This window comes from Pollicipes pollicipes, unplaced genomic scaffold (genome assembly GCF_011947565.3).
Source record: "Pollicipes pollicipes isolate AB1234 unplaced genomic scaffold, Ppol_2.1 Scaffold_3447;HRSCAF=4054_pilon_pilon_pilon, whole genome shotgun sequence".
Taxonomy (NCBI): Eukaryota; Metazoa; Arthropoda; class Thecostraca; order Pollicipedomorpha; family Pollicipedidae; genus Pollicipes; species Pollicipes pollicipes.
In genome coordinates this window covers 27,912,549-27,936,218 of record NW_023596297.1, presented here as the reverse complement: position 1 = coordinate 27,936,218, position 23,670 = coordinate 27,912,549, and the positions used below count along the sequence as shown (strand labels likewise).

General features: G+C 51.3%; 1 protein-coding gene and 1 long non-coding RNA gene across 3 annotated transcripts; both read right to left on the bottom strand.

The window, feature by feature from the left end:
• Positions 1–531: 531 nt before the first annotated feature.
• On the bottom strand, positions 532–15,116 carry LOC119092136 (protein ILRUN). Of its 2 annotated transcripts, none has more exons than XM_037215113.1 (6): positions 14,980–15,116; positions 12,895–13,078; positions 8,270–8,498; positions 7,779–7,911; positions 6,623–6,843; positions 532–1,005 (listed from the first exon to the last, which is right to left on the bottom strand). In XM_037215113.1, the coding sequence occupies exons 2-6, from the start codon at positions 13,050–13,052 to the stop codon at positions 970–972; spliced, it is 777 nt and encodes a 258-aa protein (XP_037071008.1). In that variant the 5' UTR covers positions 13,053–13,078; positions 14,980–15,116; the 3' UTR covers positions 532–969. The 2 variants fall into 2 exon arrangements, with proteins under 2 accessions (XP_037071008.1, XP_037071007.1); XM_037215112.1 differs by having other exon boundaries at positions 12,895–13,075; positions 14,980–15,115.
• Positions 15,117–22,498: 7,382 nt separating this feature from the next.
• On the bottom strand, positions 22,499–23,615 carry LOC119091848 (uncharacterized). Its single transcript, XR_005093447.1, has 2 exons — positions 23,575–23,615; positions 22,499–23,319 (listed from the first exon to the last, which is right to left on the bottom strand). It is a non-coding gene; the product is annotated as an uncharacterized LOC119091848 (long non-coding RNA).
• Between the last annotated feature and the right edge of the window lie 55 nt (positions 23,616–23,670).

The following is a 23,670-nucleotide window of genomic DNA, read 5'->3' as shown; positions in this document are numbered from 1 at the left end:
GTCTCTGGGGCTGGCCACGCGGTTCTCCACATGGTTTGCCTGTGGCTCCACCATGGCGGGAGGCTTAGCACTTACCCTGTGGGTTCACTGGAGAACTCTCGCGGCATAAAAGTCGATTACCTGTGAGCCGGGACCGATTGAGCGTTTTTTGTGTAACTGCGAAGTCAGCGCCCGCCATTCAGCGCATAATTTGGTAGAATTCGTTCGAAGTTTACTCAGATGATTGACTATCGTGGATCAAAGGCTAACCCGGCGAATGGCATGGCGAACTTTCTGGCAGCCACCACACGATATGTCGTGGAGAAGGAATCAACTCCGGCGTCCCACTCCCCTTGCTTGACCTTGACGTCCATCCGTCACTGGCTCCTGGAATCTACGTCATTTGGACACGAGGACATTCCGGCTGGTTAGCTGGTGCGATTCTCGACATGGGAGGGGGATGTTCATCTGACAGGATCGGCGCAGTCTCCAGCAACGCTGGTCATGCCAGCTTAGCCAGCTCTGTTCGGCAGACACGCCAGACGCCCAGAGCATGATGAAAACGCCTCTATTGAGTTCAACACCAGCGTGGTTACAGTCTCAAACGGCGTGAAAGTTCATCCGTAACAGCTATACATAGTTATCGGTATACCTCAAATCCCGCCAGTTTTGCGCACCCGATTACACAGCGTTGTCAAAAGACGCGCGCAACACTAAAAGAGATCCTGCCAAAACCCAGCACAACACTACAGGATTTATCCAATTAGAGCATTCCACAGAACTTTGCGTCAGAAGCCAAGCACGATCCACACTTCAATGTAAAAAATACACGAGGCGCGCTTGCCGCGCGGTGGCCGGCCGGCGCCCGGGTGCGGACGGCCGTCACTTTTGGGGGAGGGGCGCGCGCAAGGGGCACATCACACGCCTGGACGCGTTCGGAGGGCCGCAGTGGCACCGGCCAGGACGGCGGCGCCGGCCGCAGCGCGGCCGTCAGTCCATGTCGGCGTCGGCGTTTGGAAGGGCCCACTGGAACAGACGAAACGCACCGGTCAGAGGCAGGCACGGCACGAAGGGCAAAACTAAGGGGGGGGAGGCACTGCAGGCATGCAGCCCAAGGAGAGAGAGAGCGAGAGCGAGAGCGAGAGCGAGATAGCGAGAGCGAGAGCGAGAGAGAGCGAGAGCGAGAGCGAGAGCGAGAGCGAGAGCGAGAGCGAGAGAGAGAGAGAGAGAGAGAGAGAGAGAGAGAGAGAGAGAGAGAGAGAGAGAAGAGAGAGAGAGAGAGAGAGAGAGAGAGAGAGAGAGAGAGAGAGAGAGAGAGGAGAGAGAGAGAGAGAGAGAGAGAGAGAGAGAGAGGAGAGAGAGAGAGAGATAGAGAGAGAGAGAGAGAGAGAGAGAGAGAGAGAGAGAGAGAGAGAGAGAGAGAGAGAGAGAGAGAGAGGAGAGAGAAGAGAGAGAGAGAGAGAGAGAGGAGAGAGAGAGAGAGAGAGAGAGAGAGAGAGAGAGAGAGAGGAGAGAGAGAGAGAGAGAGAGAGAGAGAGAGAGAGAGAGAGAGAGAGAGAGAGAGAGAAGAGAGAGAGAGAGAGAAGAGAGAGAGAGAGAGAGAGAGAGAGAGAGAGAGAGAGAGAGAGAGAGAGAGAGAGAGAGAGGAGAGAGAGAGAGATAGAGAGAGAGAGAGAGAGAGAGAGAGAGAGAGAGAGAGAGAGAGAGAGAGAGAGAAGAGAGAGAGAGAGAGAGAGAGAGAGAGAGAGAGAGAGAACAGCCCTGCGGACGCTGTCCCAACCGAGCTTATCCGTAACCCAACGCAGACTGTTATTAATGAGCATGACCTCCCTTTGCCTATGTTATTCATTTATATTTCAATGTCCTTTACCAGTTTATAAAAGTTCCGAAGAAACAGTGGGTTTGATTTGTATTCAGGTAAGGCGCTAGGGACATGACTTCCTTTTTTAGGAAACCCTGGATACTGTAAAGAGCTAGTAACTGATTTCAACGCTGCTGGTGGAAAATCAAAGACAGTTCTGACGGAATCGACAAATACCTCTAAAAACAAAAAACAAAAAACGGAACGACGAATGCCCAGTCTTGGTTAAACGCACGTATGTTAGGTTGTACGGGCCGCAATAACAAATCATGTGGGACGTTCATCCATACGAACGCTGAGAATGAAAACAATTATACATTAGATTGAAACATTTAGATTATACCATAAACAAAAAGCAAACAGGCGCGTGCTAGCTCCTATGCACATGCTTTTGATTTTCACTGCACATTTCGGCCTGCGTTTTTCAGTACCTGCCATTTCATTGTTGTGTTCCCACGCTTACTAACTTAATCTTGCGTCATACTTATTGACTTATTAACTTAATTAACATCATAAATATACATAAACTAAATATGTATACTCTTAAAATCAAATACTATAAATATGTTTACTCCTGCAACAGCTTGACTTTGCCCCTTAAAAGACAATGAGTGGGGCAAATGGGGACAATGACAAATGACAACAAAGACAACTGAGGACAATGAGAGACAAGAGAGACAAAGACAATTTGCACTTCTTCCAGTCGGTGAGTGCTTCATTGTTTGACAAAACGAGTCGAATTGCGATTGGGTTAAATGCAGCAAACACGAAATATACCAAAGGAAGATGATACAACATTGCTATGATAAACGGATCATAACGATAGACGAAGAACAGTAAAAGCACCATTATACACCGACAACACGCTTTGTTTTCTGGACAGGGACGATGTCAGAATGACAGTCCTTTTTTATGAACTTCGCGCGTCCGCCAAGTTCTTTGGTCTCCGTCCAAATACAGAAAGGACACAGAAAATACCGCAAAACGTGCGTTGATAAGCAGCTGAAGTGCATGACGCAGATAGGTGTGCAGCCTTGTTTTTTTTTAGAACGACTGAGGTAGCGTGCGCCAAATAATCATTATGCTACACTAAACCCATTAAGAGAACTCTCCGCGCATGAGATTTACGCAATCGGACTGCCTGTGGAACTCATCGTTGGCTAGTCACTTCTTACAAAACTAATACTTGTGTTCATGTCATTGATCTCGGGTTTCAATACGTGAAATGACGTGAATTACTGTATGTTGGTGCGTGTCGGTGCCCAAACCTCGGTTCCGTTCTTGCTCGCCTCGGCCTTCTAGAGCGATAGCCAGTGTCCGACAGTGCGACCACAGACAAGTGGCGTCCCATTCTACGCTTTTAATGACTTAACTGTTGTTGTTTACGGTCTGCAGAAGAGTACCAGGGAACTATCGCGACATTTCGGTACACAAGTTTATATTTATGCACACACATATATTGACATCATGATAATCATTGGGGTTTTAGGTCCCGCCGACTGCGATTGGCATTTTGATATAATTATACTTATTAGCTTTATATATATATATATATATATATATATATATATATATATATATATATTAATGAAGTACCTCAGGTGAAGGTTCGCTCTCCTTGGTGGTTTGCTCAAGGCTTGCTATGATACGTTCGTTGTTTTCGGTGTATTGATATGTCATCAATGTTTACATATTTGTTCAACGTTTCGATCAGTTCCATGATCACTCTCGAGACAATCATTACACTTCAAATATGCAGTCACAAGCACGATACATATACAAAAGTTCGGTTTCATCGATTCCCTACAAAATACATGCTGCAGGCATTTAAGAATAACATTTGCACGCTGTATGCCATAATTTAAGGCGCATTTTTCTGTAGTTAAAACTTTTAAATTTCACCATGCTAAGTTGAACAGTTGGCAGGAAAAAGGTCCAGTACATCAACATTACGGGTGGAGGCTGTCTACCAGTCGCCCAGCGTTGAGTGCACCACGCTTGAAACACTGCGCCCCACTGATCAACGGGGAAAAAACACTAGGGTTTGCTGTATGCTACAAAAGTTTCACAATATCTTCACTGGTGATTAAAAACAACTGCAACTAAAGCAGAGATAAGTCGGAGCAGACCAATGTAGTTTACTGTTGCCAATGTACTGCCGAGGACTGTAAAACCCACCAAGTAAACTACACTGGCTTGATTGCAACGAGTCCCAGCAGAAATGTAACCATACACTTGCGGGAGGGGGCACCGGAGGCACATACAGGTACACACCACAACACAATTAGTTATGAGCGCTACCATGCTACCATACTTGCTTGCGCATGCCTCAGACCACATACGCCTCATCACGCTTGAAGCGCTATACAGCAGAGACATGACACCCGTCACCAACATTCAAAATAAACAACTCACGCAGCTTCCATTCCACGACGTGTGACCGATTGGACAGCCCCCCCCCCCCCCCCCCCCCCCCTCTGTAGCACCCGTAATGCAAACCTTCCAGAGCAGAAACCTTTTAGCTTGATATGGCGAAATGTAAAACTTCTAACCAAAAGTGCGTTTAGAACTAGGGCATACGATATGCAAACGTTATGTTCAAAGGCCTTGAACATGTACTTTGTAGGTATTCGATGAATCGGAGTTTGTGTATATGTAATGTGCTTGTGACCGCTTGGTAAACGTGCAATGAGTATCTTGAAAACAATCATGGAACTGCTCGAAAAGTTCCAAAAAAAAAACAAGAAAAGTGTTGTTGAACACTTTCGTGTAGGTGCATTTCGTAAGCTTTTTCTACACCCGCTCCGGTTTTCTAAGAACGGTGTTCTGTTCATCGTTGAGAGTCAAAAGTACTTGGCCGATGTCTGGCATCTGTTGGTTGGCCTGACGTCTCGGAATTATCACACGCTCTATTTTCAAAGACACAAACTTGCCACGAACAAGCGACGATTATATAACGACCTGTGATGATCCCAAACCGCATGTCAGTGCCAGACCGCTCGTCAGCTCGACAGCGAACATACGTCACGCGTAAGGTCACGCTTTTGTTCCTGACCGGTTTGCTGTCCCGGATGAATGTTGTTTCTTGAAGTTTTCGGTTAACACGACCATGGCACTTACATAATATTTCCCCACAAATGGTGCTTCACGAAGGACATCAAACCCGCGGTACAGGTGAAAGTGCAGCCCAACAAGGTTGTTATGCCCTCCTTGAGTGGAGCCCACCAACGCCCGGAGCATCACCCCCTCCCCCCCCCTCTCCTCCTCGCGGTGTACCTCCTGTCTCCCTGCACGCTGATGGAAAGGCACTGGGTGCAGCTCACAACTCAACTTCATACCTCATGCCTAGACTGCATTAACCCCGCAGTTGGTCGTGCAGGCGGCGTTATCGAAGCAAGACGTGCAAGTAATGCATACACCTTGCTTGATCAGGCTGGCTGAGCCCCGCACGTCTAAGTGAGCGAGATGGGGGCTGGGTGCTTATCCGCTTATCCGCGCTGTTTTGCAGGTGAGGCCGCTGTTCCTGGTGCAGCCAGCCGCATTCAACAATAAATGGTGGAAACATTATGTCTAGCACACAAGCGGACGCATGCCACCTGGCTCCACCTTCAGGTGGTCTGCGACAACCCGAGACAGTGCTTCCTATCAAACATGCCGGCGCCACTCCAACTCCCTGGCGCTCGACTGTCGAAAGCATTTGTTGAATTGACGACGAAGGATTTGAGAATTTTAAGAAAATCATTTGGTATTTTACGAAATTTAGCTGGGCCAAGTAGTCTTAGAGACCGACATCATTAGAGTTCCCACATCCGAGACCGAGACCGACATTAGAGTTCCGACATCCGCATGGCCAGGACGACGAACACAACAAGTGCACTTATACTGACGGCTGACTACAGAAGAAGAATAAAAGAAATAGTTGGTCAAGCATAAAAGCAAAAAAGGGCTACTCTAGCGCGCATCCGGCTATGCCCATGGATTTTGATCACTCTCAGTATCCTGCATTGCTTGCAGTAAAACTATGAGTGTTTCCTCAGTTGCACGCTCCCTCCATCATCAAACTTGCGTGGTTTTGTGCATGTCTTCTTTGGTTTTGCTAGGGCGAAATGCCGCAACCTGCGATATTTTTGTGAGATACTTTGTGACCAAGTTGGTGGTGCTGGAGCACTCCAGGCCACTTGTATAGAAGTGGTACTCCGCCAGACAGCTAAACAAAAATATGACAGGCCGGTTTTATAAAAGATAACATCATTGTTGATTACAGGGTTCCCATGGTCTTACGGTAATTTACCGCCATCAACTAGAATTTATGCTTCAATAGAGTAACGGTGGTCGGGCAGGTGTTATCGTCATTTTTTATTGTTTTCATAATTGTTTCCCATCAGTGCATAACTTTCGCTAGTTCACTACAATAGCGAGTGACTTTACATTCCGGTCCAAAGCAGTCAGTGGTGGCATCTTGCCCTACAACGACCTCTGAACTGAAAACCTCCGCTATTTCCCACCGTCATCCGCGGGCAGACGGCGCATGTCAAATCCAACGACCCTTCCCGTCACCTTACAACTCGTTTTACAATTCACCTTCTCCAATCTCTGCTAACTCGATGATGAGCCCGTTCCCAGAGCAGCGCGCCGCGCAGACCGCAGACACCGCCACCAAAGCACTGCCGCTGCCTCACCGCGCCGTGCCACCTGTGGCCCCGCTGCGACGGGCCGCCCACCTACCAAGTCGTTGACCTGACCCGGCCGACAGCGCGGTGTTGGGGCGGACCGTCTACCTACCGAGTCGTCAGCCGGCGCGGCCGGTCTGCCGGGCGCGTTGACGCCCGGGAACGGCGCCAGGTGGGGCGCCGGTCGGCCGTCGGGCGGCGAGCTCGGCTCGGCGAACGGGTTGGCCGGCGGCCCGGAGCCGGGTAGGGTGCCCAGCTCAGCCAGCCGGGTCATCTGCTGCGTCACGGCCGTCACGCCGTCCGGCTGCACCGTCAGGATCACCCAGATCACGTCTGCCGGGTCGGTGCAGTGTCAGGATCACCCAGATCACGTCTGCCGGGTCGGCACAGTGTCAGGATCACCCAGATCACGTCTGCCGGGTCGGCACAGTGTCAGGATCACCCAGATCACGTCTGCCGGGTCGGTACAGTGTCAGGATCACCCAGATCACGTCTGCCGGGTCGGTACAGTGTCAGGATCACCCAGATCACGTCTGCCGGGTCGGCACAGTGTCAGGATCACCCAGACCAGTCTACCGGGTCGGTGCAGTGTCAGGATCACCCAGATCACGTCTGCCGGGTCGGCACAGTGTCAGGATCACCCAGATCACGTCTACCGGGTCGGTACAGTGTCAGGATCACCCAGACCACGTCTACCGGGTCGGTGCAGTGTCAGGATCACCCAGATCACGTCTGCCGGGTCGGTACAGTGTCAGGATCACCCAGATCACGTCTGCCGGGTCGGTACAGTGTCAGGATCACCCAGATCACGTCTGCCGGGTCGGTACAGTGTCAGGATCACCCAGATCACGTCTACCGGGTCGGTACAGTGTCAGGATCACCCAGACCACGTCTGCCGGGTCGGTACAGTGTCAGGATCACCAAGATCACGTCTGCCGGGTCGGCACAGTGTCAGGATCACCCAGATCACGTCTGCCGGGCCAGTACAGTGTCAGGATCACCCAAACCACTGAGCAGATTACTGCACAAACGATCACGCAATGCGCACTGCCATTTCCTCTGAATGCGGCGCGATAATTACATGACTTTGAGTACATCACATACACAAAAACACGTGGAGCACTCCATGCACAGCGGGCTCTTTCCCCGTTAGGCGTTCTAACCAGCGCGAACAGTGGGCCGGACATCAAGCGGACATCGCACTGCGCGACCGAGGGCTTCCCGGCGCCCAGGGGAGCGGCGGCGGCGGCGGCGGCGGCCGTTCTCACCTCCAAAGTCGGCGCCGGTCACAGTGGTGGCGCGCCACTTGCTCTGGTAGATGCCCGGTTCCGTGGGCGAGCGCATCGGTATGCTCACATCCGTCACCTGGTCCGGCTCCAGGCAGCTCAGAGGCACGGACGTCTGTCGGCACATCCGGAGCCAGGGGTCACGGGCGTGCGCGGCTGGCGGCACAGCTGGACGCATGGATCGCAGGCGCTACTTTTACAATAGTCATTCTGCATTGTTGCTTTTGCGAATTCTGCTTTCAGTTGCTTTTGCGAAGCGTGTAAGATAACCCCCAAGAGCCGTCCTAAACGCATAGTCGCGACGCATAGCAGATGTCGGAGCAGCATGTCTTCAGGCGCTCATTAGAAATGCGTGCTGAACATTCGCAGGCACGGGCGCGGAGCAACAGCGGATAGGCCGACGCCGTCCGCTTCTGAGCAGGCCGCGTTGCAACGCCGGCCGGCCGGCCAGTCGGGCCCGCCGTCGCACTGACCTGTTCCGATAGCTGGATGCCGTACACGAGTCGCAGCACGCAGCCGCGTGGCCAGCGCTCGCGGCCTCCGTTCTTGATGCGCCACGTCTTGACGAAGGCCGTGTCGGGCGGCACGCTCTCGCCGCCGCCGACCGTCGCGTCCTCCAGCAGCACGAGCGACGGCGGCGGCAGCAGCGCCACCGGCCCACTCTGCAGGTCAAAGTAGGCGCCCACCGCCTCCTGCAGGTTCCTGGCAGGCGAGTGCACTGGTCAATGCACCGCCCGTGGGTTGGTCAGGGTCGGGGCACCGCCCGTGGGCCGGTCAGGGTCGGGGCACCGCCCGTGGGCCGGTCAGGGTCGAGGCACCGTCCGTGGGTTGGTCAGGGTCGGGGCACCGCCCGTGGGCCGGTCAGGATCAGGACACCATCCGTGGGTCGATCAGGGTCGAGGCACCACACGTGGGCCGGTCGAGGTCGGGGCACCGCCCGTGGGTCGGTTAGGGTCGGGGCACCATACGTGGGCCGGTCGGGGTCGAAGCACCGCTCGTGGGCCGGTCGGGGTCGAAGCACCGCCCATGGGTCGGTCAGGGTCGGAGCACCGCCCGCGAGACAGCACGAACGATTCCGCGCGATTTCGCAAGCAGGTGTGTTGCAGACAGGGGTGTGTCACGCTGGTGGACGACGCTACCGTCGCGGGCAACACATGAAGCGGGCTCCGACAGCCGGCAGTCCTGCACACGTGCGTAAGCGGGCTCCGACAGCCGGCGGTCCTTCTGCACACGTGTCTAAGCGGGCTCCGACAGCCGGCAGTCCTTCTGCACACGTGTCTAAGCGGGCTCCGACAGCCGGCAGTCCTGCACACGTGCGTAAGCGGGCTCCGACAGCCGGCAGTCCTTCTGCACACGTGTCTAAGCGGGCTCCGACAGCCGGCAGTCCTTCTGCACACGTGTGTAAGCGGGCTCCGACAGCCGGCAGTCCTTCTGCACACGTGTCTAAGCGGGCTCCGACAGCCGGCAGTCCTTCTGCACACGTGTCTAAGCGGGCTCCGACAGCCCGCAGTCCTTCCGCACACGTGTCTAAGCGGGCTCCGACAGTCCGCAGTCCTTCTGCACACGTGTGTAAGCGGGCTCCGACAGCCCGCAGTCCTTCTGCACACGTGCGTAAGCGGACTCCGACAGCCGGCAGTCCTTCCGCACACGTGTGTAAGCGGGCTCCGACAGCCGGCAGCCCTTCCGCACACGTGTGTAAGCGGGCTCCGACAGCCGGCAGTCCTTCCGCACACGTGTCTAGGCGGGCTCCGACAGCCCGCAGTCCTTCTGCACGCCTGTGTAAGCGGGCTCCGACAGCCGGCAGTCCTTCTGCACACGTGTGTAAGCGGGCTCCGACAGCCGGCAGTCCTTCTGCACACGTGTGTAAGCGGGCTCCGACAGCCGGCAGTCCTTCTGCACACGTGTGTAAGCGGGTTCCGACAGCCGGCAGTCCTTCCGCACACGTGTCTAGGCGGGCTCCGACAGCCCGCAGTCCTTCTGCACGCCTGTGTAAGCGGGCTCCGACAGCCGGCAGTCCTTCTGCACACGTGTGTAAGCGGGTTCCGACAGCCGGCAGTCCTTCTGCACACGTGCGTAAGCGGGCTCCGACAGCCGGCAGTCCTTCTGCACACGTGTGTAAGCGGACTCCGACAGCCCGCAGTCCTTCTGCACACGTGTGTAAGCGGGTTCCGACAGCCGGCAGTCCTTCTGCACACGTGCGTAAGCGGGCTCCGACAGCCGGCAGTCCTTCTGCACACGTGTCTAAGCGGGCTCCGACAGCCGGCAGTCCTGCACACGTGCGTAAGCGGGCTCCGACAGCCGGCAGTCCTTCTGCACACGTGTCTAAGCGGGCTCCGACAGCCGGCAGTCCTGCACACGTGCGTAAGCGGGCTCCGACAGCCGGCAGTCCTTCTGCACAAGTGTGTAAGCGGGCTCCGACAGCCGGCAGTCCTTCTGCACACATGTGCTTGTGCCTCGACGACGGCATTGTCAGAGCTGTGGGAAGGGGCGGGGGGAGGGGAAGGGGGGGGGGGGCAGGCACACTTCGCGTTGTGACTGCCGGGGACAAGCCTAGGTCATGGGGTAGGGAAAAGAGGCGTTCATATAACAGAAGGTGCCTGAAACAGCCAGACACTATGCCAGCAAAAAGGGACAGAGGGGAAAGCACGCGACCAAAGCCACACGGCCGACTGAGCGTGAAATTGTGATTTGTGATGCCCTGGTCGGTCGTGATTCCCTGATTTCGGAAGTGCATTCGTTTGCTCTTTTGCAGTTCAGATAGGCTATATCAAATTTCTCTCCCTCTCTCATGGCTTGGATTTCACTACATATCCATGGGAGCTGCCAATCAGGCGATAGCTCAAACTATTACTTTAGCTCTCAATCTTATATATTGGCGAAAAATATAAATAAACCGGCAGTGCATTTAGCAGAATTATGGGCGTGGTGAGTATAACTTTTCGTGCACCGAAGTGAAGTGTCGAAATCTGTTCACTTCGTCTGCATGTCAACGCTGCAGGGGGCCTTATCCAGAGCACATAACTGTAAGTTTGTTAACAGTGGCGTATATGACATCTTGGAAGCATGTGACAGATGAGGCAAATTGTTAAGCTGGGTAAAATATTACGACACCAAAAGAATCGTCTGCCGCTCGTCTGTGTTACCCGTCACAGCCAATACCAGATCAGTGTTCGATAACAGAAGCCGGTGAGGAAGAAAATGCGTGTGATTCAACATCAAACCGCATGCAAACCTCACGACTGCAGCTCTAACAGCACCATTATTCAAAAGGCATTACTGACGTGGTTCTTCGATGCAATGGCCTATACCGCATCTGAACTCCACTGGGATGTCGCAACCACGTCGTGTTCCATAAACAAAACAAACGGTCCGTAATTGCCCAGATTGCAACCTGGGCCACTTCTAACTAAACATTACTTGAATACGCCCCCGTCGTGTGCTTTGCCCTTATCTCCGATCTATGTCCACCAACATCGAGTACGTGGACGGCAATAGGCCAAATAAATGGCTGGCATATGAAGAGAACACACTGAGCTTCGCATTGAAAACGTCTGTTTGCCATGGTAATACTCTCCCAGCATGTCTTCGCACCAGGCACATCCCTGCATCCGCCTAATCTGGTCCAAGCTGTTCAACACATATCGTAAATGACGAATTGTGACATATTTAATTATATGAATGGCAATTTTGGTTAAATAAGCGATGCTGGTGAAAGGATGCATCTGCCAATGTGTCTATGAAAAGATCATAATGTGTCATGACCTGGCTCGCATAGATCACGCTTAGAGTCGTCTGTGGGCAACGGAGGGCTCCAAGTTGCTGTCAGAATGCGTATAGTTAATGGAAAAGGATGCAAGATTTCGGCACTCTAGATGGAACAATCGGGTGATAGAGACGGAAAACTGGAGTGGGCCGGAGTGGCTGTTCCTAGACAGGTCCCAATCCTGGTGCTCCTCACCCTCCCTGCATGAAAACAGCGCCAATTGTTGGCAGTGGCGCGTCCCAGTCTGCATCCGACGACGACCTTGACCTCTTGAAGGTTCGCTAGATTGTTCACATCGACGCGGTGCTCGAGATAACACCACAGCATGATGTCTACGGGCGACAGGTCGGACGCGTCAGGAGCCCACGTGCGGCAGTTTACAGGCTGACGTGCCTCCAGGACCAGCTGCTCCCGCCCGTCCGCCACTTCTGCGGCCCGCCAGTCCGAGGCCAGGACTGGCTCCGGCAGGGAGGGGCGACGCCGCGTACGGCGCGGGCGCCTCAGAACTGCCTGCAGGAGCATTTCCGAGGGAGGCACTTCGGCCTGACGACTGCCGTGCTGTGGGCTCCTCACGTGCCCGACCTGTCGCCCCTTGACTTCATGTTGCCGGGTTATCTCAAGGACCGCGTCGATGTGGACAAGCCAGAAACCCTTCGAGAGTTCAAGGCCGCCATCACACTTACGGTGGGACGCGTCACTATCGACAAGAACGCCCAGACGACTGCCTGCAGCAAGTCCGCCTGCCACACATCCTGGACTGCTATGGTGACCATTTGGAACATATGATATAATGTTACGATAAGATGGATGAGATATTACCAACAATCTGTCACTGACTGAATGCCAGCAGCTGTGGCTGTGCCAAAAGTACCCTTGTCACTGATAAGCAAAACATGAGTCGACTTTTATCAGGACAGCCCTCTACCCTGCACTTCATTTCATGTTGTCTTCACTAGTGCCACACCACAATTTCATTTTGCTACTGTGGGTTAAATTACTCAAACAGGCCATTGACAACGATTTGAGACCAACTGTGGTACAATACATTCATGAAGTCAACAAAAACCGGGGGTTCGTGAAAGAGCAGTCAGCATGAGTCTAACCACCTGTGCATCTTTCCCTGATGATATGGTGGTGAGCATCATGCCTACCTTGCTGTAATTGCATCACAGTTCTGACCACTTCAGTGGATCTGGTTTCAGTCCACTGTGCATAACATTCAAACAGTGCTTTTCTCATCCACAACCAGAGCAGTCAGCGCCCACCACCAGCCAGAACGCCGGAAGCCGGCCTCCGTGAGCGAGCCTGAACGGAGGGTGGTGGTGAGACACCCACCAGTTATTCATGTCCAGGTAGAAGGCAGCGTCGCGGTCGTTGGCGCCGTCGCCCACCAGCTTGTAGAACTGGGAGATGAGCACATCGCGGTCGGTGGTGCCCATGCAGCTGAACTGCTGCAGCAGCGTCGAGTCGACGTCGGCGTCGTCCACCTCCATCGCCGCCACGCATCAGGCACTCGCTGCTGGCGGCAGCAAATGTCATTACAGGCAGCTTGGACCATGGCTCTGGTGCAGAGAGGACAGCTGGGCTTCACATCAATGCATGTATCACCCACACAGGAAGCCCAGACATTGCACAGGATGAGCTGCTAGTGAGAATGCTGGATATGTTGGGGAGTATACATATTTTATATGTAGATCATACAGATAGTCAGACTTAAGGTCAGAGCATGCATTTTATGCAGCCTATACAATATTTTCCAGAGCTGGTAGTGCTACTGCTATACATATGCAGAACATGTGTGCCAAACATGGCACACACATACTATGCACAGGGAGATGAACAGACTGTTAAAAAGCATGTTTTCACAGTGAATCACTAGCATTTTAAATATAGAACATCATATAGTATGCATTCATGCAGTCACAAAAACATTTAAGACAACCTAGGCAACAAATGACTGGAAGCAGTAAATCCCCATAAAATGTCCCATCAAATGACAAAACTCACACATATCATCACCATTTCAGACCTAAATCATGTGAACATGAGGATTTTGAGATGCTGTGTTACACTGAAATATATATAAACTGTGAAAATTACCCTCCTTAATATTAGCTTTGATAGCATAACTAAATGAGTGTATCTTAAATGTGTTGTATGGCTGGCTATCTCATAGAAGTCAAATGAAATAAAAGAGTTCCGTGCTTGAAATGAAATGAAAAGAAATGCAACAGTTAACTTCAAAACAAGGCAGGCCGGTAATATCAAAAAGATGTTAGAATAGAAATTAATTGCATCTGATAGGGAACATGTCTCTCTTTATCTCATTGTCCATGTCTTGTTTCTAGGTCTAATTTTCCCACCTTGAATGTTTTATTCTACTAATTGTATGTGCATTTTGTAGTGCATGATATAAAAACATCTGAAGTATAGCAGGTCAAGTATAGTATAAACCCTTGGCAGACTCAATTTTTCTACAAAAGTATACTGCTATTGGGCTGTCACAACTGTGATGATGGTACAATGTAGTCCTGCAATATGATTGGGATAGTTTAAAAAGTAGGTTATGGGGCACAACAGGTGATTTGTATGCATTATAAGACTTCATTCCTGAACAAACAATAGCTGTTGGCCCTGGGTTTCTATTCTGACACCTTCTGACATCCCATTTTTGCAATCTGAACAGTGTTTGGTGGGCCTCAGTTTCCAATCAGAGACATCACATGTAATTCATTTTGGACACTGGCGCAGATACTCGCCAGTCTGCAAAAATATTATCTGTGCTCAACACTTGAAAGATATAGCACACTGAAGCTCATGCTAGCTTGCATCAAGCCCAACCCTGGCTAAATCTGGTACAATTTCCAAACAATCTTATGATATTTTACAAGTTTTTTTGTCTGTGTTTACTGCAACAGTTTCAAAACTTCCTGGAACATCATTATTAATGACCTGAAATTGGTGCAGGCCATGCGATACAATTTGAGTGCCTGGATTTACAGTGCATATACACTGAAAATGTTGCAGTAATGGCATTATTATGCCAGATATGTTTGATGTAGCATGTTTTTTCACATTCTGGGATGCTGATACACATTGCACAATGCATATAAACACCAATAAAAACATACATTTTTAAAACATACATCATACATTTTTAAGGTTTGCAATATTACTTGCAGGCTTACAAAATCATTTCAACTGAGAAGGTATGCAACACTCTGAACAGATCACAGAAATAATTAGCCTAAATAAATGACGTCAGCATCATTTTCTTGCGCAATCAGCTTAGATATCAGCCATAATTGGGCCTATCAAACCAAATACAAGTTGCCATCCATATCTGTGCGCTACATCTGTGATCTTAAACAAGCCGATAGATTACACAGTTAACAAGTATGATCTAATAATGATATTCACCTCAGCGATTCATTACACGGTGGAAATGGGTTGAGGACACAACGGCCTTCGCTTGAATAGAACCCCCTACTTGCGTGACCTCCCCATGACCGTAACACAGATTCGGCGTTTCACCTATCGCGTCGGCTTTGCCTCGATCATATGTTGGGCACCTTTGTGATGAAATGTTTTCTGAAGGAATTCCTTTGGTCCCTGATCCTTGATCTTCAAATGTCAACAAGATTACTGCACTACATAAGAAAGAAGAACAACCTGCATTTACTTACATTTGAATGAAATATTTTTTGAAAAAACAACATCTTTTAAAATCTAACTGAACTGCTCTATCACATTGATATAGAAAAACGCGTCTAAAGAAACGTGATCACAAAATTACCGCAGAAGCATAAATACTAGTGTTATTTTACCTGCCCATGTTTCTAGAATGGCGCAGTACAGACGTCTTTGGCGTGATTACGAGTCGGGGTGCCATTCAAATTGGTGGTTATTATTGAGGTTGCGGTCGGGTGGAGGTGGCGTGGATCTCGTGGTACGTGGTTGGGGTGCATTTAGGCTGTAGCTATTGCTGCACTTTGAAATGAGTTGCCGATGACCAGCATCAAATATCTGTGATTCGATTGAACTTCAACCGTCTTGGGGTGGATACGTGTTTGCAGTTCACATTGCCCTTATTTTCACTTGGTTATATAACAGGCCATATTCTAGGAAAAGTTACTTCGTCCACATTGGGGCTTACAACGCTAAGCTGTAGAAAGAATCCCTGTGCTGAAAGTAGGTTGTGAAGGGGGGGCATAGGTGTAGACTACCCCTCCCCCTGCTGTTTGTGTTCTCAAATGTAATTTTTTCATACCAACCTTGCCTTACATTTCTTTACCTAGCCCAATTACCTTATGATGATCTGACATAATAACAGGCCATCTGGCCTGTTGATGCCAGTTTTGTCAAGTTCCTGCTGAGGCAATGGATAACCACATTGTGGAGAGGAATTGACAGTGCCAGATGGAGGGTGATGGTGTGACTGCGGGGCCAAGCTGCTTATTGATTTATGGCCCAAGCTTTGCTCATTGAGATGTCATCATAGATCATCATATGCCCCAATGGAGACCAACATGAATTCCAAATATGGACAGAAAGGAGAATCAGCTGAACCAACCCCATGAGGACATACAGTGCACAGGGATGGCATTCCAATACTAGGTAAAGGAATATATATATATTGCTTAGTTCTGTGGTGTAAGGCATTAAAGATTACTCTATCCAGATGAAATTTGGATCTGCCTATTTGCCTGGTCTGCAAGACTTTCAACTGCCCACAGCTAGTGTTGCTATGTTAGCAATTAGCACTGCCTGCTTACTCATGAACAATTCAGTTTACCTCTTATCTGAGTAGGAAAAGGGTTGGGCCGTGACATTTTATGCAAGGAATGGACTTTCCAGAAGTATGGATTGGGATATACAGCTGTCTAGCCCAGTGTGCACATTGTCCTATTGTTGTGTTTTGCTTTGTGGTTTTGTTTTATGTGGGGTGGTGAACTGTTTGATTTTAGACACTACTTGAATGGTGGCTTCTCTCATTATTACAATTAGAGATATCCATGGATTGGGTCTTTTCCATCATTGGTCTGTGCCTGGCTGTGGGTGGAGGGTGACTTCCCCTCCCTGGGATTTCCAGTTTCTGTATGTGGTATGAGAAAAACAAGGGTACCTTTTTGAAGGCCTTGTCAAGCTGTAAAGAATGTACACCAAATTTGTGATCTTAGTTCAAGTTTATTGTCATCAGAGCTCATACAAGTTCAGAAATGGTTGTTCTGGTAGATGAAGTTAAAACCTAGGTTTACATGTCAAGACAGCTAGTGAAGGCACAGAAATAACTGTCCATTCTGACCATTTCTGTTCCCCCACATGGATCAGGTCAGATTAGCTCACTGTTCAAATTGCTGTACTAGTGGTCTACAAGAACTACACTTTTCTTTACAATTTATTTTATTACATGCAGCTGCAGGGAAATACTATTTGAGACCCAAAAATATATTTTTGGGTGTTCTTAAGGTCATCTGTGGTCAACTTAAATCAAAGTTAGAAACATCACTCAAATGAAAACAATTCAAGTGCTAACAAGGTTTATGTGATAAGTACAATGTCTTTCTGTGATCATAAATAGTGTATTTTGCATGTCCAGGTACTGGAGATCACATAGCTGTTGTCTACATTATTTGTAGTCCCTTTGACACCTGGCAGCATATTTGCAACAAACCAAAAACAGGTATGTTAGGAAACAAAATTAGTCATCAGTCTTACAAATATGATAAGGAGTTGGTTAAACGTGTCATGTTCGTTCATCTAGCCTCTCCGCTACTGGCAGCATAGGTTATTGATGTTGGGCTACCTCAAATGACCTTGCATGTCCTCATGTGGCCTTTTGTGACCTCCTTATGCATTATAATGGTACCGCACATTTTCAGAGGAGTTTTAAATTTTGGCATTCAAAATTATCGTAATAAATCTGCCTAATTTGAGCTCAAGATGAGTTTTGCAGAAGGCACCCGTCGGGATGATCATGACCTGGGTCAAGGTCATGTGCTCTGTGCTCATATGATGGTTGTGCATGCATGTGCATGCACTCCTTTGCTCGTGTACAAACACTTAACCATGCTAGAATACGTACAAATTTGTATTACGTAGGAAAAAAAGCTCAAAAATTGAACTGAGTTTGGGTTACTGAACTTGCATTTCCCGAAAACTTCAAAATATACAAACCACAGATGTTGTCCTGTTCTAGTGCTATTACAACTTTGAACAATGGCAACTGACCCATAACAAGTGAAATGTAATGAGAGTTTTTTCAGAGTTTGGCGTCTTTGATCTGTTCTAGGTCACTGATTTTGGCAGATCGAAACTGCCGATTCGCACAAAATATGCTAACTTGATAGAGAACAGGTAATACAAAATTCGGTTTGCCGGGAGTGCTCACACATCGCCTCATGGGCCATAGAACAGGATAGCTCAGTTGGTGGAACGTTCGCTGATGGTCATGGGTTCAGGTCTGGCCCGCCGGGCCGGTGTTTGGGTTCAGGTCTGGCCCGCCAGACCGGTGTTTGGGCTCAGGTCTGGCCCGCCAGACCGGTGTTTGGGTTCAGGTCTGGCCCGCCGGACCGGTGTTTGGGTTCTGTTCTGGTCCACAGGACCGGTGTTTCGCTTTCCTCCGCTGTAGCTGATGGGAGAGATGGGGACGTTCATAAGCTGAGCCGTTACATGCGTCTTATGATATCCTCAAAACTCCCGCGCCATCACTTTTGCTTAGTTGGTACTCTAGCCATTTTATCTCGTGATATGACTTTAATGTGTGTTTCGTATTGCACTGTTCCAGTTGCACCCCGATGTCTTTCTTCTGTCTGCTTCAAGAATTGTACAAGATTTTTGTTAAAGGTGAATTGCATGCAGGTCTCGACGCAAGCTTCGACAGCGGTGTTTTGCTTCAAACAGTTTGTTCAACGCGCATTCGCTTCACTCAACATAGTCGGGGGGGGGGGGGGGGGGGGAGTGCATGGGGCCATGCTTATTTTGGGGTACACGTGAGGTTTTCGAACCCCGAATGGCACCAAAAGCTCATGGTGATGGTGAACTAAAACAGTCGCCGGGGGCGAGGGCATGGGGTCATGCCTCCTTTGGGCCGCATATGAGGTTGTTGGGCCCCAAATGGCACCAAAACCTCATGGTGATGGTGAACTAAAACCCTTGTTTCGTTGCCTCATAGTCTTTATTTTCAAGAGTCACCGATTTCCAGGGCGCAACGCAGAGCGCTCTAAAATGTATTTCCGAGTGGTATGAATTGCTCTTATTTCGGCCATGGTCGGTGATCGAAATCGCTTCCTTTTCTCTTGTTTTTGCTTGGGGGGGGGGGGGGGTTAAGCGACACCAAGCCTCAGGGGCCAGCACCACAATATCGCGTGACTCCCCTAAAGACCCTGGCTCCGCCCCTGATTGTCTAGCCACCAGATCTCACTTGAAATATTGACATTACGTGCCCAGGCAGATCCATTGCTTGCGATAATAGCCACCTAGCCCGTGCAAGTGACTTGAATCTGAACCAGAATGCGTTTTGGCTGATGTTGCACCGGTGAAGCAGCAGAGCGCCCGTTCACTTCCGATAAGCGCGATAGAGCTTCTATTGGTTTCAATCTCAGAGGCCATCATTTTGCGCTCGTCTCGTCCGGTTCTGCGCACTGCGGCATGTCGGTGTTGCAGAGACGTGTCCCGCTGATCCGCATCGCGATCCGTTCGTGGGGATACTCTGGCCGCCCGGTGTTGAGGCCTGGTCCTGTCGGCAGGCAAGCAGCCGGGCGATGCCTACGTGTCGGAGCTGCCGGGCGCGCTCGGCAAAACCTTCAACAGTCGGACATTGGACGGCAGGGCCAATGTGAGTGGTAGCCTTTCCTCGGCTGGCGCAACAGCAGGCAGCCCTCCATTCCACCAGATAGTTCAAGTGGTCACCTCCGTCGTATTTTATAGTGCGGCGGGGAAAATAATTATTTGGAGGTTGCGGTTGGTGTTGATAAAATTGGTCGCGTAGAGGGTATGCACAGATATGTCGGCAGGTGTTCGTGATGAATGTGCTCAAGGATCGAGTATCTCTGACCGTCAAATGACGGCATTCAGTGCTTATCTCCCGCATTAGTGCGTCACGGAAGTAAATCATCATCCTTGTTTGTGACGAAGGGCTCGGAACATATTACAGCATCGGGTTAATGAATCGCACGATGGCGACTGACTATGAGGGCTTTTAGGACTCGTCCCAGATGATTTGCTTTTATGGTTAGTCCTGTTCCGGCAGCGGTATCCTCTTGTTGGGTGAGGGGGGGGGGGGGCGCTCTGATCCAGCCAGCAGCAGAAATCGAACGGAAGCGTTGTTTATACCGTGATTGCAGAAAGAAACGAATGTTATTAAAAATTTGACTTGCTGAGCTGTGCTGGATTCAAAGGCGCAAGACGTGCTTTGCAGATTAAGATTATGTACCCATAATGCATTGCGACGTTATTATCAATGGAAATTCAATAGCTCATAAATTCAGGCTCCGCTCAAATAAAAAGATGTGTCCACAAATATACGCAGTGACATTGGTTTGGAGGAAATGTGTTTGGTACCCCATTTTCCACGATGCTGTTCATTGAAGAGTAATCTTCTTGAAATTGTTTGAGATGGGTGCTCTTGGTAGGACAGCTGGTGCCAGACCTCTGTCTGGAGCCCCGAAAATGTACCAGGACCCCATAAGGATGGAACGTTATGGTATCCTAGATTTATAGGTGGATATCTGCCTGGCGTCGTATTGTAACGCGCGCTATGACGCTGAGGGTGTTGCGTACCATCTTACACGGGCCCCCATTTATTTAGATAAAGTCGACTGTGACGTGGGTGCGTCCTGTGGTCACGGTGCTGCCATCTGTTTTTCGTATGAGGATGCTCTCTGACATGAGGCATGAACATTGGCCATAGTCTCGAGCGGAACTTATATTGGAGAGACGGCCACAAACACCGTCCGGGCTCAAGGCCAGAACAGCAATAAAATACACCCCTAGGTCTGCTTTGACGCTGTGCTGTGCCGTGGTGCCGTGCTGTGCTATGACAACTGTGCCGTAATGATCTGTTGCGCCGTGACACTGCTTTGCTGTGATGCTGTACTGTGTTGTGCCGTGATGCTATGCTGTGATGTGCCGTGCGACTGTGCTGTGTTGGGCCGTGACGCTGTGATATGATGTGATTCTCTGCTGTGCTGTGCCGTGACGCTGTGTTGGGCCGTGACGATGTGCTGTGCCGTGATGCTATGTTGTACTGTGCCGTGATGCTATGTTGTACTGTGCCGTGATGCTATGTTGTACTGTGCCGTGATGCTATGTTGTACTGTGCCGTGATGCTATGTTGTACTGTGCCGTGATGCTATGCTGTGCTATGCTGTGATGCTCTGCTGTGATCGTGTTGTGCCGTGATGATTGTAATGAGGCGTGCCGCGACGCTATGCTGTACTGTAACGCTGTGCTGTACCACAGATCGCCCGCAGCACCCTGGCGCTGACAGTGGCTGCGCTGTTCTGTGCTGCAGGTCGTCCGTGGTACCCTGGCGCTGACAGTGGCTGCGCTGTTCTGTGCTGCAGGTCGTCCGTGGCGCCCTGGCGCTGACAGTTGCCGCGCTGTTCTGTGCTGCAGGTGGCCCGTGGTACCCTGGCGCTGACGGCGGCGGTGGGACTGACGCTGGCCGTTCTGGTGCCCAGGAGGCAGCGGGCGACGGACGCCGGGGCGATACCGGACGGCCCTCCCGAGGCCGCCGCCGGCTAGCCCACCCTGCGCAGGGTGCGTAGCACGACCCAGCGCGTAGTGGATAGCACTTTCCGCTCGCCCCCACGTGCGCATTCACGAACACAGAGGTGTTCCACGCCTGTAGGCCATGTCGGTGTCTAGTCACCCCCTGGGGCCCTGACGGCCGCGGTCGGCGTGTTGTAGTGCCTCACCACGGCACCTCCGTCTGGACGGCGCTCCGGGGCGGATTATCATCATATCGCTGACACTGACGTAATGCGCTGTCAGACCGGCTCCCCAGGGCCTGATTAGTGGAATTCTGACCTCTGGTTGCGGGCAGTATCAAGGGAAAGAATACTCCGTGAAACCTGCTGGCTGCAAAATGCAGCGAGACTGTAGTGCTCTCAGGACATGCTCTCGGCCGTCACATGACGAGAAATCAGGCGCTGCTGGCGCCTGGTGTGAAACGGCCGCGCGTTGTATAAATGTGTTGTTATGTTTAGCATTGTGCAATATTACTGCTGAGATTTTCATCGGGGGTCCGCCTGGAATACAGCTTGCTGGCAGGCATAGTTTGTTTGATCTTTCCAATTAGAATGTATCGTAGCGGCGAGCCAGGACTGACCGGCTCGGACGCCAGGCAACCACTCAGCTCACTAAGTTCAAGCAGAAAACAAGACAAGTGTCCGGCTCGAGGGCTTCGTTTTGGAGGATTTGTGCGAGGCCCAATAATAGCATGCAATCGAAAAGCATGGTCCGCCTGTGGCAGGAAAAAAACTGCGCGCCAATGCTTGCCGCTCTTCCGGTGCCGGCTCTAGCCTGCGCCGGTAACCATAAATGTCACACACAGGTCTTCGCTGATGGTGTGCGGCGCTGGAATATTCGCACATCCTAAAAAAAATATGTGCTGCGGGCGGACAACGGAAAACAGATTCATTTCTCGCAGGCATGAGCACACACTGGATATTTGGTATTCTGTTGGATTTTCCGCCGGCCAAGAAGCCAGAGTAGCTCCATCCCAGCTCGGTAGCTGGCAATCGGCATCTTACTGGGAATGTATGTGATGCCTGGGGAAAATTCGAATGCCGTCCAACGGCAGTCAGAAGAACGCACTGCTCGCATACCAAGTCTCGTAACGACAGCATGTACGTCAAATAAACAAAATGGTCGAATTGCGGTTTAAAGCTCACTCCACCGCAAACCCCTTGCGTAGTGTTCGCTTCGCTCGGTGTGCCAAGGCGTGAAACGATATTATATTCTCTTGTAAATTCTCGCATCTTGCATGGTCCACTTGCAGTATAATGCATCGCCATACATGGCTGTTCCCAATAACGGCCCTGCGACAGTGCAGTGGCACGAAGTCGCAGTCGCACGCCTCTTCACACTGGTAAACTGAGAGCGCGCTCAACTATCCCGCCCAGGCATCGTCACATTCCAGCAGGCGATAAGCAGGATTCACTCCACGCTGTGCACAGTGCGTTGTCGCACCGTTGGTCACTGTTGGCAGCGCTCGAGCCAGCCGACGGTCGGCCCAGCGTCCGCAGATTCACCTCCTCACGTCGCAATAACGCTCAACGGCGGCAGCGAAGTGACAATACATTATAAGTAGCACTCCCTACGTAAAAATATGACGGTGACACCGTTAAACTGAGACGCAGGTAACTCAATGCGCCCTGGAAATGCCGCGCATAAATCATTAAGCTCTGATGCAACCTACATCACAACGCACTTTTGGAATGGCAGACCCGTGTCTTGCACCTTTAACGCCCACGGCGCTTGGGGGGCGGGCGGTCCGGTGCGATGGGCGAGGCCGCGTGACTTGGCATATGCCACTCTTTCCGTGGCCGGCCAGTGGCGGGGCCGGCGGCAGTGTCCGTCTTGACCGACAGATGGCGGTAACGCGGCCGTGGTGCACGGCCCGCTCAACAGATGGCAGGGGCGACCAACCTAGCTGGAGGGCACCTGCAGGGCCTGCGCGTCGCGTAGCGCGTCGGCGCCGCGGTGCAGCGTGCAGACCCGCGGGTAGCCCAGCGCCAACAGGCCCTCTGACACCTGGCGGACAGACAGCACGAGGTGACAGGGTCTAGGGGCGTCTCGGCTGGCTCCGTAGTGGGGCGTCTCGTCACGCTTGGGGCGCGCCGACGTTCAGCATGCAGTTGACGCGCAATCCAACCGGAATCAGTGGCGATTAAAATTGCCGCCGGCCCCCTCCAGCGCAGGCTGGTGGGTGGGGGTGGTACTGGAGGGAGGAGTGGGGAGCTGCTGCCAGACGGGACGGGAGCGCGGCTGACGGGCGGGTGCGGGTACCTGTTTGACGGCGGCGGTGTTCCGGCCGCCGACGATGACGATGAGACGGCCGCGGGCGTCACGGAGCGCGTCCGCGGCCGGCCCGGCCTGCAGCGA